This window comes from Sceloporus occidentalis, unplaced genomic scaffold (genome assembly GCF_023333645.1).
Source record: "Sceloporus occidentalis isolate IW3139 unplaced genomic scaffold, rSceOcc1.0.p SCAF_3, whole genome shotgun sequence".
Lineage (NCBI taxonomy): Eukaryota > Metazoa > Chordata > Lepidosauria > Squamata > Phrynosomatidae > Sceloporus > Sceloporus occidentalis.
The window spans coordinates 186492634-186511892 of NW_028316983.1; the positions used below are offsets into that span (position 1 = coordinate 186492634).

The window sequence follows — 19259 nt, forward strand, 5'->3', positions numbered from 1 at the left end:
GAGACAGGACATACTGTCCCAGAATATTATTTCCCCTGGACCTGCCCCATTCAGTGGCCTTTATGGCCCTGTCCCTTGATTTAGTGCAGCCTTAAATAATGAGATGCTAGTGCAGTTTCTTATAGAAGTGTTAGAACAGAGGTTCCCATATTGAAGTGCTCGCACCCCCAGGGAGTGTGAGATGATATTCAGGGGTGTGTGACAAAGAGTGGCTTGTGCCCTTGAGTGATGAGTCACAAGTCATCACTCATTTTTTTCTGAATAAATTAGAATCTAATTGCTCAATTTAGATTTGTATTTAATGCACTTAGTTAAAAGCTTTTTTTTTAAAAAAAAAGTTCAATTTGTTCGCCCACAGTATTGCATGTGGTTCAAAAACTAGAAATGAGACTTCTTCATCTTCAAACATATTACTTTTATACGATGTGCGAACATTAGTCATACATTTCCTAGGGGTGTGGGGCATAGAAAAGGTTGGGAAGCACTATGTTAGATAATAGCATTCACAAAATTTGAAAGCCCATTCAGTAGTGATTTTTCACTATTTGACTTAAGATTCACTTGCCATGGACTTTCTACGGGAGACCACTACATTTTCCGGGTCAGAGCTGTCAATGCTGCTGGACTCAGTGGGTATTCTCAGGAATCAGAAGCAATTGAAGTCAAGGCAGCTATTGGTAAGTGGCCTCCTATTCCTAAAGCATAAGTGGAAAGCAACCTAATTATTATTATTTAGGGATGTGTTATTTATTTACTGTATTTTTGTACATATGCGTTATATAACATTTGATATTTCATTTCCATCATTTCACAGTCATCCAGTCGCTATATATATGTAGACTTTTCACCTTCACCATCCCAGACTTCTTTGAGTGTGTTCCCTGTAATCCTGTATGGAAAATATGCTCACTTCACATTATCCAGTAAAATGACCTGGTAGTTTTCATTCCATAATATGATGCCTAGTCTAACATGCCCTAGCTTGAAAAAGTGCATTCATTAATTGATATGCCTAATTTGCTTAACTGCTTTATTCCATTAACATAGTTATTCTTATTTTGTTTGTGCTTGGATCCTTTTTGGTTTGCACGTTGTCAGCAAGAAACTTGATATGATGACTAAATCAGTAATCCTAACAAGAACAGCTGTTGTGGTTTATTTTATAGATGATATGTTCCTCCAAAGAAAAATTCTGACTTTAACATAATATTGTCTTTGAGCACATTGGACAATGTTCAGTGTATAATGTTGAGTATATAACAAATGCCAACTGCATGCAAGTATTAACTGCTTAGATGTATGATACTTAATACCAACTGACATTTCATATAAATCAAACCATATGTCATACCAATTTCCATGTCCTGTTTCTATCCAGCTATGTGTCCATTTCTTCATTCACTTAAATAATGGAGAATTGGGAATGAATCAACTCTAATTTCAAATGTCTTTATTATTTTCTGGCAATTATAGGGGGAGGATTGCTTCATGGTGTATGTCCTGGACTAAGTGGTAAAGCTGATGGACTAACAGACCACACTACCAACTGGGAAGGCATGCATGAGTCCTCCCAGCCTGTCTTTGACACAGATGCTTTGTTAAAATGCAGTGCTAAACCTAACAGGCAAACAGTGCCCCATAGCAATGGTAAGCAGAGGAGTCCGACAGACAATAAAATGAGTGAAACAGTTCCTACCTCTTCATCACAAAAGACAACTACAAAGCAGGCAAGTAAATCTCATCCTGGGGATCGCTCAGCACTGGAGAAAACGAAGAAGAAAAAAGATATAGGTGAGCTTTAGTCATATGGAGTGACTTCACTGTGTTAGAACCTTCATTTCAGACCATTATCATCTGTGATCTTCCAAACAGCAAATGGACATCTTGCCAATGCTACATTTGGAATCATCTTCATCTAATCAATGCTCAGCATTTCATCTACATTTGGAATCATGCCACATTTGGAATCATCTCCATCTAATAAATGCTCAGCTTTTTATCTAGGCCATTATATGGTGATGATTAGAACTATGGCACATATATACATATGTTGCATTTAACAAAAAGCTTGCATGTTGCATTTGTTAGCTAATTTTATCACATTTGTTTCCTTGTCTTTATGTTTCTGTTTATCAGAGAAAGGCAGATTGATCATCATGCACCCTATCATTTCTTTATATATTATTAACAACTTTGTTATCTGGTAGGACATGGGAACAGACAATTTGCTTCCAGTTGATTGTTTTTAGTTGATCCATAAGCTACTTGGTGTACCTTTCCAGTTGAAGAGCACTGTAAAACATTTTAGATCAATAACAGACATTTGCATTGGTAAGCTGTGGAAACTCTGACTTAGCATAGATGACCAGTGTTGCCTAGCCTTTTGTTCTTGTGGCAGGAGCAGCTATACAATGTTTACTATGTCCTGCCAAAAATGTGAGCATTTTACCTTTTCTGCCCCCCCCCCCCCCGCTTTGTCCCATCAAACCATAGAATGACTCAAGGTTTCATTTTTGGTTTCTTTCTCTGCTTGTATGTGCAAATATCATGGCATACCTATCACATTTGTATATGGTATGGTAACAAAAAACAACTCCATTGACACTCACTAATTGAAAAATTAAGCTCTTACCATTGGATATGATACATTGCCCAACATAAAATTGTGTGTGTGTGTGTGTGTGTGTGTGTGTTTGAAAAACACCTTCGACCACAACCATTCCAAAAAGCCAAATAAAAGCCTTTTCTTGAAAGCATTTAAGAAGCCAGTTGAAACTAATGGGCATCATGATTGATATACTTTGGTTTAATGAGGGCAGCAGAGAGCAGCGGGGGCTGTGTTCCAGCAGGTAGGTGATGCATTCTACTTGAAGGCATCTGTTAAGAAACCCTTATTCCATTCCAGATTAACCAACGTAGTGTAGTGGTTTGAACATCGAACTGTGACTCTATATATCAAGGTTCAATTCCCTGCTCAGCCATGGAAACCCACTGGGTGACCTTGGGAAAGGCACACTCTCTCAGTCCCAGAAAACCCCATGATAGGCCTTAGAGTCACCATAAGTCAGAAACAATGTGAAGGCACACAGTGACAATTAGTTCTTATATGCCTTTTATTGGTAGCACTTCAAGCCCTCATTCATATTATGTGGATCCATGGAATTATTTATAAAGGCAGCTTTGTATTTTACTTTTGCTAGTTATATTTAAAATGGTTTACAAAAAAGTCAGCAAGTAAAAAAAAAAAGGAAATGTAACTAATTTATATCCAAGGTCCTAACCATGGGTAGTACTGGCCTCTGGCCAGTAATCTCAGGAACAAGTGGCATTGCAGTAAAGAGGTAAAATATTACATGGGAATTGTGGTATTGAAAAGAGAGGCCTCCCCACTCATATGCCATGCATATGGAAAAGCATTGCTCCAGATATTTTCAGCCATCCTTCAGGTGCAATCATATCAAACACTAGGAATAGAAGAAAGAGGAGGTGGGAAAGATTTGCAAAACTAAACTGTTTTTACTCAGTAAAATAAAATATACATCAATGATGTTGCCTGTTAATTTAAAAGAATACAATTTAATAGTGGTTTCAGTTCCACAGTTGAATTATTTTGAAGTAATGACTCATCATGACCCATACTCACCTTACATCACATTAGTTTCTATTGACAAGTTCCCTTAAATATTGGGGATTTTAGAGAATTTGAATTTTTAATGCATTAATATTTCTTTCTTAAAGGGTGGAAACCTCAGTATGAACCTAAATAATCCCAAGCAAATGTTTTATTAAGTAATTGAATCATCCTGTATTGATAATAAACTATTCACTCTAAAACAGCTACTCCATCTCCACCATATGACATCACGGTACTTGAAAGTGTTCGAGACTCAATGGTTCTTGGATGGAAACAACCAAAAATTATTGGTGGAGCTGAAATAACTGGCTACTATGTGAATTACCGGGAAGTGATTGGTGGAAAACCTGGGGAATGGAAAGAGGCAAACATTAAACCTGTTAGTGAAAGAGCATATAGGGTAAGAAACTGATTTCATAATGGTAGATGGGTATCTTATGTCTGATATGGGTGATTTTCACCTTTCTGCTTCATTCCAGCTGACAGTTCCAGCTGGTACAACTAGGATGAGGAATAGGATGAGGAATAGGATGCTTCTGTCTCTGAACTTCTGCAAATTAACTTCATTTAGGAACCAATTCTATGATCTGAGTGCTGAGTTAGCAAATGTTGTGTTAATATTAGCAATAGTAATAGCAAGTACGTTTCTATACTGCTTATCAGTGCACTTAAGCACTCCCTAAACAGTTTACAATGTGTAAGCTAATTGCCTACAACAAGCTGGGTACTCATTTTAGTGACCTCGGAAAGATGCAAGGCTAAGTCAACCTTGAGCCCCTGGCTAGTATTGAACTCACAACCTTGTGATTTGTGAGTGGGTGACTGCAGTACAGGCATTTAACCACTGCGCCACCAGAGCTCATTTTGGTGAGTACTATTAGGCCTCTAACAAATTTTCAGTGGTCTGCAGGAAAAAAAGTTGGAGAAGATTATATTAGACTACTAGATATGTTTTCTGTATCAGTATATATGGTTATGTATGTATATAATTAGATATACATTAATGTAAAAGCATGCATAGAATTTCAACATCAGGAAGTTACTTGGCTTCCTGTATTGTGTAACTACAGTGGTACCCCGGGTTACGAAATTAATTCGTTCCGCTGCCGCTTTCGTAACCCGGAAACTTTCGCTAGCCGAAATGCCCATAGGCGCTAATAGCGAAAGCCGCGATTTTGTGTGAAATCGCGCCGAAAAGCACCAAAAATTTTCTTCGTAACCCGGAATAACCTTCGTAACCCGGAAACATTTAATTACATGGATTTTTTTCGTAACCCGGAAATTTCGTAAGGCGGCGCATTCGTATCCCGGGGTACCACTGTATGTTTATACAACCTTAAGCCTGATGCTAAGAAACAAATTATATGGTACCTATTTCTTAAGCATACAAAATTGCTAGTACAGTACCTTTCCATTACTGATTGGTAAAGATTGTAAGAAGCATGTTTGTTACTGTGTAGATATGTCTGTTACTGTGTAGTGTGCAGCACATTAACGTTACCTGTACTACAGGTACATGACATGAAGGAGAACATGACATACCAATTTCAAGTTGCTGCTGCTAACCTAGCTGGACTTGGCATACCTTCTCCAGCTAGCCAATCCTTCAAATGTGAAGAATGGACCATTGCTGTTCCAGGTTAGAACCATATGGGTTATTTAGAATTGACAAAAGATCCTTTTTCAGTGTTTCATGCCGAATTGAATCATAGATAAAATAGAATAATAAATAATAAATAAATAATAAAAATTTTATTTATATACCTCCCTTCCAACAGATCAGGGTGGTTTACAACGGATTAAAAACAATACAATAAAACAATAAATCCATACAATACAATAATTCCATAAAAACAAAGACAGAAAAGCCCCGGATTAGCCGATCCCTTTGCCAGTGCGGAGGAAGGAGGCCTAGAGGACTTTAATCAGGGAATGCGATCCCAAACAGGAAGGTCTTTAAATCCCGTCTAAATTGGGCCAGGGAGGTGGCTGAGCGGAGCTCTATGGGCAGCGTGTTCCAAAGGGCCGGGGCGGCGATGGAAAATGTCCTCCTAGTAGTGGAGACAAACCTCGCCCCGGGAATCCTAAGTAATTGCTGCCCAGATGTTCTGAGGGTGCGGGGCGGAATGTATGGGGAGAGGCGGTCCTTCAGGTATCCTGGGCCCAAGCCATTTAGGGCTTTATAGGTCATCACCAACACCTTATATTGCGCCCGGAAGCGAATGGGCAGCCAATGGAGATCTTTTAGCACCGGAGTTATATGGCTGGCCCTGGAAGTACCAGTGACCAGCCTGGCTGCCATGTTCTGCACCATTTGTAGCTTCCGGGTTTGGTATAAGGGTTGCCCCATGTAGAGTACATTGCAGAAGTCCAGTCTCAAGGTTACCAGAGCATGTACCACAGTTTCAAGGTCCCTCTGGGCCAGGTATGGGCGCAGCTGGCGAATAAGCCGAAGCTGATGACAGGTGCTCTTGACCGTCGCATTCACCTGAGTAGTCAGGCGAAGGGACGAGTCAAGAAGCACCCCCAGACTGCGCACGGAGTCCTTCACAGGGAGCGTGACCCCGTTCAGGACAGGTGGAACCACCGCCATTCCTGGACCAGGGGAACCTATCACAAGTACCTCCGTTTTCTCTGAATTCAGCTTGAGTCGGTTTTCCCTCATCCAGCCCATTACTGACTCCAGACAGGCCACGAGAGGAGAGACGCCATCCTCAGTCACTGCATCAGTCGGAGACATAGAGAAGATTATTTGGGTGTCATCAGCGTACTGATAACCCCGCGCCCCATGTCTCCGGATAATCTCTCCCAGCAGTTTCATGTAAATGTTAAATAGCATGGGAGACAGAATGGCTCCTTGAGGGACCCCAGTTTTAAGGGCCCTCTCATCGGAGCACACGTCTCCCAGCTGCACCATCTGGGACCTTCCAGAGAGATAGGAGCGGAACCACTGGAGCGCAGTGCCACCGACTCCTACCTCTGCTAGACGCCCCAGAAGGATACCATGGTCTATGGTATCGAAAGCCGCTAAGATGTCCAAGAGCACCAGCAGGGACATGCTTCCCCTGTCGATGCCCAGACGGAGATCATCGACCAAGGCGACCATGGCCGTCTCAACCCCGTAACCCGCCCGAAAGCCAGTTTGAAATGGGTCCAGATAATCTGTATCATCCAAGACCGCCTGAAGCTGGAGTGCAACTGCCCTCTCGATCACCTTCCCCAAAAATGGCAGCAGTGAAACTGGCCGATAATTATTATGTACCAGGGGGTCGAGGGAGGGCTTTTTTAATAAAGGTTTTACGATGGCCAATTTAAGATCAGATGGAAATTGCCCTTCCCTCAAAGATGTATTAATAATCCGGCGTAACAATGAAGTCACAGCCGGTCCCCCCTGGGCTGCTAGCCACGAGGGACAGGGATCGAGAGAACAGGTTGTCTTCCGAACACTTCCGAGGATCTTGTCCACATCATCGGTACTTACCAACTCAAACCGATCCAGTTTAATAAAGTCCACGGAGGCCCTGGATGCCTCTACCCTAGGTTCTGCTTGAATGTCGGCGTCAAGACCTTCGCTTATCCGAGAAGTTTTATCCGCGAAGAAGTTGTTAAATTGGTCACAGCAGGCCTTAGAAGGTTCAAGGATCTGGTTCAGGGCAGGAGGGAGCTGAGTTAGCTCCCTGACTACCCTGAACAACTCTGCTGGACGCGACTCCGCGGACGCGATACGAGCACCATAGAACGAATTCTTTGCTGCTCGTATCGCCTGCTGATGAACTGCTGACTGGAATAGTAATTTCTCTTTGCTCCTGACAGACCATTTGCTGAAGTTGTCAGATAAATTTTTATTTTGCAAGTGCTAAACACTTACTCAAAATGTTCATTTTGGAAATTAGCCCCCATTGGAGTCAGTTCCTGAAAATCCAGATCACCCTTTGCTTTTGCAAAAAGGAGGTATTTACTTTATTATTACTTCAGTAGATAAGTTTAGGATGTAGACCATTTGTTTCACGACTCTTCAAAATTTGCAAGCTGAAGTGTATGTACTCCAAAAATGTAAAACCCATTTTATGTTGTAATAAAGTGTGAACAAAGAAGGATGGATGTCATTGTGTTATGACACTTCTGTCTATCTTCTTGTGTAGCATTTTGGTCACACTGAGATTACAATTTGTTCTTCTTCTTCAGTAACCATTTCTTTGGTACTGTGCATTAATCATCACTGTGGTTTCAATTGTCTTCTGTCTCCTGTTCATCTTTCAGGACCACCCCATGATTTGTCATGCAGAGAAGTGAGGAAGGAATCGTTGGTTCTATTATGGAAACCACCAATTTATGTTGGCCGAAGTCCTGTGACTGGTTTTTATGTTGACATGAAACAAACACATGCTTCAGAGGAACATTGGAAGAGTGTGAATGAGAAAGCAACTGCAAACAAATTCATAAAGGTATGACATTTTAGGGGAAAACCTGTACTGTTAAAGAAGTACTAGTACCAGTAGCTCTATTTTTGTGATACTAGTTTCTTGTCTAGGATCAGTTGTATTCCCATATAAAACTACTGTAGTTGCACCAGGAGAATAACTTGTTCACTACATCAGAAATAGAAGTGTTGTGTAAATAGGATAGCATGACTAATGGTTGCTTGTAAACCAGCATGGCAGGGGATTGGACTGGATGGCCTTTGTTGTCTCTTCCAACTTTATGATTCTGTAATTCTACAAGTGCTGAACAAATGCATACCCAAGCTAATATGCATTCTATTCAGATATAGTTGTGAAAATATAGCAAAATTGTTGTTTTTGACTTATTACGCCTTGTCTACTTGTACCACAAGAAATTATTGATTTCAGTTTTTATAGCTAGACTATATAGTGTTACAGAACATGTTCTTAATATAAGGTTACTGTATTTGCAAGTCAGAGGCTTAAACCCAATTGCTAGATCCAACTAGAATATATCTCTATCTATCTATCTATCTATCTATCTATCTATCTATCTATAAAATCAATCAATGGGAACTTGGTAAATCAATACTTACATTAGTTCCATTGATTTCATGGATCTATTCTAGTAGTACTAACAATAGGTTTTAGGCCAGGATAGTCTTCCAGGATGGGCATAATCCAACTAAAGATAGGTTCCTTTACGTTTCATTGGTCTCAATAGCAGAGTTAAACATATATTCAGATGCCTCTAATTGAAATAGAAGTGATCTAAATATGCTTCACTGTGTGGAGCATGCCCTATACTTTAAATTCTTAATTATATTAATGCTGTAATTAAAATGTTTAATGCCTGTCTGTGGATCTGTATTAATCTATTCTTACCCAATGAATTAACTATATAATTAATTCCCCAGGGCTAAAGCAAACAGAGAAAATTTTTTCTTTGCCAAGAGGAGCAAGAATGCTTCAGGGGTAGGGAATGAATTAATAGCTTAATGGTGAAATTGTAGTGGCCTCACCACCTTCATAGGTGTGACTGATGACATAGGAAAGAGCATTCTCATCGGCTGTTCCTAAACTGTTGAACTCCCTTCCGTGGGAAGTTAGTTAGCCCCCTCCCTGCTTTCTTTCTTCTAGCAGGTTAAGACTTACAGTATTTGTTTGGACAGAACTTTGACTGATTTCAATCATATGGCAGAATAAATTTCAAAGAGATGTGCTTCTATTTTTATCATGCTTTAAAAGCATTTTAAAGCTGTTCTTAAGTTTGTATTGTAATAGAATTGATGTTTAATTATTTTTAAAGTTTTGTAATAGTACACTTTTTAAAAAAAGTCATTTAAAAGCTATTTTTAGCTTTTATTTTATTAACTTTTATTTTAAAGTTTATAAGCAGCCTTGGGCCCTTGGCAGGAGAAAGGCAAGATATAAATTGAGATGATGATGATGATGACGACTCAGAAATGGTTTGTGAAAGGGGTTGAGTCTAATGATTTAAAGGACAGAAAATTGCAGGGCCAGGGGAAATTGTTCCAGTCATGTTGAATAACACAATAATAATAATAATAATAATAATAATAATAATAATAATAGATTATTTATTTATAGCCTGCCCAATCACAAGGAATCCGGGCGGGTTACAGCAGTAAAAGTACATTAAAAATACAATAAAATTCAAAATTAATACTTTCCCAACCCCCCATCTCAATTCTAATAGTACAATATAAAATAATCATAATTTAAAAACAGTAAAATACAATAGGATAAAAACTGGGGAAAATTGGGTGGACAGAGAGACATGGATCACAATCGAGTCATATTCGTATTTATATTCGGGGAGAGGAAATGGTAGTGTGCAGATGGAATTGTGAGAAGCAAATACATTAGATTGGTTAGGGATATCTCTGGTGGCAGCTAGAGTGAGGAGGCCTTCTTGATGGCAGATGGTGAGGTATGCCATTAAAAGAAAGGAAACTGTGAAATGTTAAATTCGCCCCATGGGAATCCCAACGTGAGTTTTCTTTCTTGAGCACCAAAACGTCTTGGGCTATCAATAGAGTTTGAGCAGATTAACATTTCTGAAGGAGGGTAAATGCAGAACAAGAAATAAACAGACTCCTTAGTTGTTGGAAAATAAAAGTATAAATACATAACAGCAACAATAAACACCTCATATCTAATAACCCAAAATATTTCTTGGTGTACTATCAGGAGACTACAGACAACTATAATATCAATGCAACTCATTATGCCAGTTCTACATGACATGGAAGCCTCTCACAGGCCAATGTGGTCCATTTAGAGTGCTTTACTGAGTAAATTCAGTAGCTGATAATAGACCTGACCCCAGATGGACAAAATAAGCAATGTGGATAAACAATATCATAGTACTTTGAACCAGTCTGCCAGCAATTTTATTTTAATTTGGATAGCTTGGGGGTGTTACTAATGTACACATTCTGCCTATAAGGAGCCTTTCACTCATGCTCTCCTGTGCTGGTTTTCACTAGATCAGTGACCTAAAAGAAGGTACTAGTTATGTATTCCGTGTAAGAGCAGTAAACAAAGCTGGAGTTGGAAAGCCTTCGGAGCCCACTGATCCTGTAATAGCTGAAACTCGACCAGGTTTGTTAATGTTTCATTGTGATTTAGCTTATGTCGGAAATAAAAATGTCCATGTATATCTGAATGATTAGAACTGGGACACATAAGCTGTCTTGGCTATAGCTATTAATAGGAAGTGAGAACATCATCTCATACAAGCAGACTAACTTTATATTGCCTCTTTGAGCCCTTCTGTCCTAGAACAGATGAAGGCACATACAGATCTTTAAGAGCTCTGCAACCTCACACACTTGATGTATTTCACAAGCAAAAGAACATTAAAGTAGATGGTGGGATGTGAAGGGCAATGCAATATAAAAGAAGAGTATGTACTGTAGATATGGGATAGCCTCTTACCTTATATGTCCAGTGACCTCCTAAGAAGATCATCAAAGGAATTGAGGAGAACAAACAGAGCCCCAGTAATATATTCTTTTCACTGTATGAGAAATTTTAGCTCAGGGCCCATTTCCTGCACCTGAAGCACCTACAGATACTGCTGTTGGTTTTGTATGGAAATCTGAAGACACTACATTCTTGTGTAATAAGACCACATGGGAATTTCCTGTCTTCCACCAGGATCTGAGAATTTAACTATACCTCTGTCAGTAGAGGAGCATGTAGTTTAATCAGGAAGGACTAGAAACAGAGGAAGGAATGGGCCGAGTAAACTTGCCTCTCACTGAAATGACCCATGTACTATGCTAGCCTGACATTAGCACTGAGGTAGTGGCCCCAAGCCAGCTTCTAATTGTACAGACATTTACAGTAGTTTTTTGGGGCAGCGGGGGGGGGGGGGGGGACGACTAAATACATTGTAATTTTGGACCCAATCAACATCTTTAAATTGCACAAAACATTTAGAGTGTACTAGTTTACATGCTGCGGATGACACAGTGATTCTTGAGAAATCCTATGCTTAAAATGCTTATTTCAGGAAAGAGGTGATCAAGTGCAGCTGCTTACAGATGTGCTTTTGTGAAATTTGGACTCCACAAAGGCCACCCCTGATGCCCTCACACATGCCCCCCAAAGAGATTGAACATTTCACATTTGGCTTGTTTGTTTTTTAAATAATAGGGCACAGGATCCCCAAACCTTCCAAAGTTTTTTAAAACCCTGAAGTGAAACTAGACCTCTGTCCACTTCCAGGTTTTTTTAATTTCTGTTAAGTTTTTGGCCTTCCTTGGCGAGATGGTCCTGAGAGTGAAAAACTGTTTCGAAACTGTACAAAGTTGCCCATGAAAATATCCACTAAATCTCTGTAAATCTAGGCCCTTTCAATGCCATCATATCAGAAATAACTCCATACTCATCATGCCTGTGTAATGTATCAATGAAATAATTATCAGCAATATTTATGCTTGGAGCTCAGTTCAGCACCAGTGGCCCTGCAAATAATCCTTCCTCCCCTCCAATACAACCTTATAGGAATAACAACAAATAGATTTAAATAACTTCACATTTTATTTCTGTCATATAAAATATTGGGCCATAAACAACTAATCTGATCTGCAAGAAACTGGAAGGTACATTTCTCACTTCATCATAACTCATGGTTTATCACAAAGATAATAACATTCTTCTGGGTCCACAAGATCCATCTCAATCTAATGGCAATGTGGAGAAGTTTAGAGATTTTTCTTTCTATTTATGAATAATTATGACAGAATTGTTAATTTTAATTATGATTTATTTTAAACATTCAACTTTAAACCATGATTTATGAAGCTACTTTATTTCAACAAACTACAGTTAAAATTTAAGTTTAGGATTCTAATAAAACACTAATTTGCACTGAAGGCGTCTAATGATCTGGTTCAGCTCCAATAAAGAGATGTAGTCTTGTTAGCCCATAGGAAAGCTAGACACATTCCCCTCATGACAAACCAAGGGAGAGTCAATTGTAGACTGAAGGACGGATGGGGCCCCCAGGATCTTGCCTCTAAAACATTTCCAGCAAATAAGGGAATTCCTCTGCTATCGGAAACTTCCAGGATCAATGGTTTTACAGTAAAATGTCTCCCCAACTTTCCATGAACTCAGAAATTGGCTTCTGGACAGTTCTCATTTTTATTTTCTCACTGCTTTTACTCTGCATCAATACTGGCCATGTGTTTGAAGGGGCTTGCTTATGCTTACCGGCAATGTTTCCCCCCGCCCTGAGTTTTGTTTCCAGAGTTGCTTTTCTCTTCTCTTCTGCCTAGCTTGACAAGAGAGGACTAGGCAATACTCCAAATGGAAGAAGTAAGACAGATTTGGCTTAAGGTCTTCCAGTTTCTGATGAAGCAACTTTTGTCTAATAAGAGGTTATATTTTCCATGGCAGGTTTTAGTTAACATCAAATGCCAGATATTTTTTTTCTTTTGATCTTCTAGGGACAAAAGAAGTTGTGGTCGAGGTAGATGATAATGGAGTTATTTCACTGAACTTTGAATGTGATCAGATGACTGCAGACTCTAAATTCATTTGGTCCAAAAATTATGAACCCATTGAAGATGAGTCCCGATTAGGAATTGATACCAAAGGTGGAAAGTAAGAAATTTTAGAAACAGAACAAATCGCTATGCAGAAATACATATTTGGTAACATGTATACTTTATGCTCTTTTCATGAATTAGATTCTTTTAGTGGGATACCAGTCAGTCTGTCCTGAAACTGTGATAGAAATTCAACCCAGTCAGAAGAAGTCCAGGATGCCATATTTTTCCTGTGGCTAGTAATAACTTTACTGTGTGTATGTGTGTGTTTCTGGTAGCTCCAATAGGAATGTATAATTTTGTGTGACTTTTACGACTGGTCAGCTGCACAGGGGAATTGTTCAGAATCGCTCTTCCTGCACCATATCCCAGATCCAAACTGTCCTTGCTTATGGCTACTTTTAAGAGAAGAACAAGTTAATGGGGGAAAGCCACCAGAGAACTACCATGTAACATCTAATCTGATTCCTCTGTGTTATTTGTATGATCCCTTATTGTGTACTAGCAAGAGCAATAGCATTTACATTTCTATACTGCTTCATACTGGACTAAATAGTCTCTAAGGGGTTTACAACATGTATTGCCCCCCCAACAAGATGGGTACTCATTTTAGCGACCTACGGAAGGATGCAAGGTTGAGTCAACCCTAGAACCCTGAAATCAAACTCACAACCTTATGGCTGCAATACTGGCTGCAGTACTGGCATTTAACCACTACGCCATCAGGTCTCCTCAATTTAAACAGATTTAAAAGATTTAAAATATTAATTTTCCAAAAAAACTATGTGAGTTTACGGATGCTTGATTAGCTTCCATGCACAGTTTGTGTTACTAGTTTGTATTATGTGCAGCAGTTTAGATTTTACCCATAAAGCTTTATGTAGTTCTGTATACTTGAAGCATTCATTAGATAAAGAAGCCAGTGCATGCCTGGGCTAAGAGTCCTACATGAACATGCTCACCAGCCATTGCAATTGTATGTGAACATTTCTGAATATATGGTCTGAGTGTGTGCATGTGGCTTAAACAAAGCTCTTCTCTCTTAAAGGTCAAAAGCTGTCTTTAAAGACCTCAGTGAAGAAGATTTGGGTATTTACTCCTGTATTGTAACTGATACAGATGGCGTCTCATCAAGCTATACACTAGATGAGGAAGGTGAGCAGCTAAACCTTCTGTCTACAATACATGTTGGGTTTGCCCTTTGCCTATTATGTCATATAAAAACAAACTATGCTTCAATAAAAATGATAATTGTAAAATAAATTGTGTAAGAATATCAAATGTGTGACATCCCCCCTTATTTCTGTCTTTTGCAGAAATGAAACGCCTCCTTGCTCTCAGCCACGCACATAAATTCCCTGGTAAGTGTTAACAAAGTGGGGAAAGAGTAGTATGTAGCATTAGTATTTCTGGGATACCTTAGAATAGTGGCTTCCACATGTCAGCTTTCGTTACAGTCATATAAAACACACTACTGTGACCTTAGGTTCTGACAGAGGTACCAACCTTTATTTTATTAATTAATTAATTTATGTTTATTAAACTATTTATATCCCACTCTATATAAAGAATCTCATGGGTGGCTTATGAAAAGCATTACACATTTAAACAAGTTACATAATTAAAATAATAAAATAATAAAATAAACCAAAAATATATTAAACTGCAGTAATAAGTTAAAACAGATTTAAAATGTTTTTTAAAAAACTATGTACACCGTATTTGTGATGAGTTTACAGATGCCTGATTAGCTTCTATGCACAATGGGACTTTTTGTATAAATTGCCCAGAACTCCAGCATTCACTTCCTTGCAGTATTTGATTGTTTCTTTCTCTGTCACTATTTTATAATTAAGATGGTGCCTGTTCCACTATGTATTTAGGAACTCGAACTATTCTTCCATTCTGTATTATTTTAATAGGGATTTTTAATTTATATTTTTAAAAATGTGCTTCAGCTAATGTTTTGGACACAATTCTTTGGAACGCAAAAATATATACCATCAGTGAACCTGCAAGTCTAACAAGACTGTTTCTCTCTGTCAGCATGGAAGAGGGGGGAAAGAGAGCATTATTTGTCTAATTCTTCACATGTGTTACAGTTCAACAAAACTGAGCTGGGAGGAAATTCTTTTATACTTTTGTTTTGAGGCAGAATTTGAAAAAGTTACTTTTTTGGATTAGCATTCCAACCCTGGGAACAGGGACGTAGCTAGGATTTTAGGAAGGGGTTTAAGAATAAGTGCCACCATTATAATGGGGCTTGGGTGTGGCAGTGCGGCAGCACACACCATTCATTTTTCTAATGGAAGGGGGGGCGGACCCCAAGAACCCCCACCCCTTGGCTACGTCCCTGCCGGGAATTTAAGGAACTGTCATCTCCAGCTTTTTCCACTCTGGTTTGAAATGAAAGAGGCCCAGTAAAGATCTTTTTTTCTCCACAGCAGTGAAGGGTTTTAAGGCATTCTTAAGTCATTCTGTTTTAGCCTCTGGGTGTTGTGTCTGCTTTTTGTTCTACTTTAGGTTAAAATATTCACAGCTAATTACATACAAGAATTTAAAATTGCCACAGATCTGACAGTAAGACAAAAGCAACATAGCATAATTCCTCTCCCCACTCCCCTTTATACCCATAGGCTGATGCAAGTACTAACACATGTGGCAGTAAGCTTGTCTGGGTTTAGAAGGTACATAAGGTCATGGGATTGTCTCATTCTACTCCTTTTCAAATGCTATCATAATAAATAGGGCTTCTTTTTCCCCCCAGGAGTATTTAAGAGTGATAGAGGCCAGAGTTTGTTGCTTGCATGCTGGTCTATATCTCATGGTTCTTCTTAAGAAGGAATAGTATTATTCAAAGGCAGGCCACAAATTAGGATGCAACTGGTTTTATGGTTTGAGTTTTAGCTCCAGGAGATCACAAGGAAGAGCAAACAAAGTGAAATCATGATTTGCCAATGCCCTACTTCCTTAGGACCTTGGAATCTTTTGCAACATGGCTGTGGAAGATTCCATAGCCTATACTGCACTGTTTCCAGGGAGATATAAAATGAAATAGAATCTAAATTTGGGAATATCATTAGTCTAGCGTGTGCTCTTCTTGTATCTCACTAGAAGTCTGAAATAATGTTTTCGATTAAGTAGGGCACATGGATGTGTGTCATAATACACTTAACTAAGAATTAAACAGTCTCCTTTATGTGGATGTGTAACAGAAGGAAAGTAAGTAGGTGTGTGTATATACATGTTGCTTTCAAGAAAGACGTTAGTAGGGATCTAGCATTTATCTCTGTCACCAGATACCCAGAAGGCTCACTCTATCAGGATCAGCAGAAAACAGGAGACATGTCTGAAGATGCTCAATGGATGAATGATTTATTAATAAAAAGTCAAAAATGTTTCAGCCTCAGAGGCATCACTAGAGAGGTGTGGACTACACTGGGTGTCACCCCAGATGGGGATAACATGCAATAGGGCAGTCCACCTGGAGGGACTGGTGCAGCTACTGGGTGAGCAAGAAAGGGTGTCATCTCCTTTTCCTGTTCATCCAGCTGCTGCACCAGACCATAAACAGGCCCTCTAAAGGCTGCAGTTCTGCCCCCTTCTACACAGCCACATTGTAAAGGACTTCTTAGGGGGTCTGTGCCTTCAGGATCCAGCATGGCTGCTGGAAGAGCAGCCATACTATACTTTGAATGGGCACTCCAGAGCTGCAGTGCTGCCCCCCTCAGCAGCAGGTGGCCCAATAGATAGGAGGGAGGGCAAGGCAACCCCAGTGACACTACTGTTCAGCCTGTATATGCTTTCAAATGCCTTCTTGGGGGCTGTTTTACATTTCACCTCAGACATTTCTGTAGCCAGAACTGTCACACCATTTACTGGACAAAGGCTGTCAACCTTTACAACCTTTAGGAATCACGCAAGCTAAAATAACCCAATGTGTAAAAGAAATACATCCTGGAACTGGTAGCAGAGTCTTTGTTTGGGGGCAGACCACAAATATCCTCTTTGACATTATTTTTCTTTGTTAACAGTCATCCCCCTTAAATCTGAGTTGGCAGTTGAAATTTTAGAGAAGGGACAGGTGCGATTCTGGATGCAGGCTGAGAAATTGTCTGGCAGTGCTAAAGTCAACTTTGTATTTAATGACAAGGGAATTGTTAATGGAGAGGTAAGCTAATCATTGCTTGCTGCTAAAAGTGATCTGCTGTTATGATAACATGAACTTTAAAAAAAAAAGTAAAATGTTCAGATAGAATCTCCTACCAAATTATATTGTATTATATTATACTGTGTTACACTGTATTGGATATGATTTTGTTATCACTTTTGGAAACTGTTTAATTTGCATTTTTTATTATTTGATTGCCCAGTTTTATAGTTATAATCTATGTCATGTGTTTAGTAGAATAGCAGAATGTAATTATTATGTTATATTATTACAGGGATGTAAATCTCATTTGGAGGTGCCAGTTTAGCTCCTGGGGATCTCACTGACAGCCCCCTCACTCTCTCTCTCTCTCTCTCTCTCACACACACACACACACACACACACACACACACACACACACAAAGCGCCCAGCTAAAGTACCCTACATTTTCCAGTCAGAAGTCTCACTTGGATTCTAACACATTAGGATAAGTAATTCTGTTTGATGGTGATTAGTTTCCCCCAAGACAGCAAAAATACCTTCACTGTACCATAGAAGTGACTAGCTGATAATGCTTCACTTCTGTTTATCTAAAATGAGAGCTGTGCTGATATGGAGATCGAGAGAAGTCAGAACATAGGAGTTGGTGTGGGCTTTATGCCTGCAGAGATCCAAATTAGACCCCCACCACCTTTGCTCGCTGGGACTAATTTGGATGTTTCTTCCTCATCCTTTCCCATCGTTGCTTTAGGAAGGCTTTCCAGTATGTGATTTTTGTTTTCAAATGCCTCACTTGTTTTTCAGCCCAAACATGGTATTGTTGCTAAAAACAATACAAATTTAAAATAATTTTAATAAGAAGAATAGAGCCTAAATCCAATTGCTAGACCCAATTAGTGTAGATCCACTGAGTGAATGAAAAGAGGATATATCCCCATATATTCCGTCCCGCACCCTCAGAACATCTGGGCAGCAACTACTTAGGGTTCCTGGGGCTAGGCTTGTCTCCACGACTAGGAAGACTTTTTCCATCGCCGCCCCGGCCCTTTGGAACATGCTGCCCATAGAGCTCCGCTCGGCCACCTCCCTGGCCCAATTCAAAAAGGATTTGAAGACCTTCCTTTTTGGCAACGCATTCCCCAATTAAGTTGTCCTACGGACCTCCTTCCGCTGCACCGGCAAGAGGACTGGCTAACTCGGGGCTTTTGTTTTCATTGTATTGCTTTTAATGTTGTATGTATGATGTTTTTAAATGATGTAAACCGCCCTGATCTGAGGAAGGGCGGTATATAAATAAAATTTTTATTATTTATTTATTTATTATGTCAACGTGTAAATAAGTTCCATTGATTCAGTAGGTCTTCTTTAGTTTAGCCTTGGAATTGTAATTTAGACTTAGATGTTAAAAAAATGTGGATTCCTCTAAGCAGGTGGTAGCAGTGTCTTTGTGACTGAAACAATGGCCATCCCATCATCATCAAGGAAAGGGGAATGTCTCTGTGACTGGCACAATAATTCATCAATCAAACAAGGATTTTGCTGAAACTAATGTAGGGTTTGCTCAACAACTTTCCCTTATGTTTGAGAGGGCAAAACTTAAATACGTATTCAAAGTTTAGCTGATGTGCTGGTTTCATAAAACTTTTAGAGGCTTAGAGAACATTACATTTCAGAAACTCTGAAGATGACTTTTCAACTCATTTTTATGTTTGTTCTTGAAGAAATATAAGATGAAGATTGACCACAATTCTGGTATGATTGAAATGGTTATGGATAGACTTGAAGATGAGGATGAAGGTACTTACACCTTTCAACTTCAAGATGGAAAAGCAACCAACCAATCCAGTCTTGTTCTTATTGGTGATGGTAAGCACTACTGAGATGCTTTATTTAAACAACTACCTAGTACAGTTTGCTATTAAATGCTTTGACTTGAATATTATTT

The 19259-nt window shown here is 39.3% G+C and overlaps 1 protein-coding gene across 3 annotated transcripts in view; it reads left to right on the forward strand.

Annotated features, from left to right (window-relative positions):
- Window positions 1-19259, forward strand: part of MYOM1 (myomesin 1) — a 104434-nt gene that overhangs the window by 67260 nt on the left and 17915 nt on the right. For 2 of the 3 annotated variants that reach the window (XM_089517109.1, XM_089517110.1), the window contains 11 exons: window positions 556-677; window positions 1474-1791; window positions 3838-4034; window positions 5147-5273; window positions 7895-8079; window positions 10590-10704; window positions 13062-13218; window positions 14212-14318; window positions 14480-14524; window positions 17198-17334; window positions 19036-19180. In XM_089517109.1, coding sequence (XP_089373235.1) covers window positions 556-677; window positions 1474-1791; window positions 3838-4034; window positions 5147-5273; window positions 7895-8079; window positions 10590-10704; window positions 13062-13218; window positions 14212-14318; window positions 14480-14524; window positions 17198-17334; window positions 19036-19180 — 1655 coding nt within the window. The remainder of the gene's footprint in view (window positions 1-555; window positions 678-1473; window positions 1792-3837; window positions 4035-5146; window positions 5274-7894; window positions 8080-10589; window positions 10705-13061; window positions 13219-14211; window positions 14319-14479; window positions 14525-17197; window positions 17335-19035; window positions 19181-19259) is intronic. The other variant, XM_089517111.1, reaches the window with a different exon arrangement.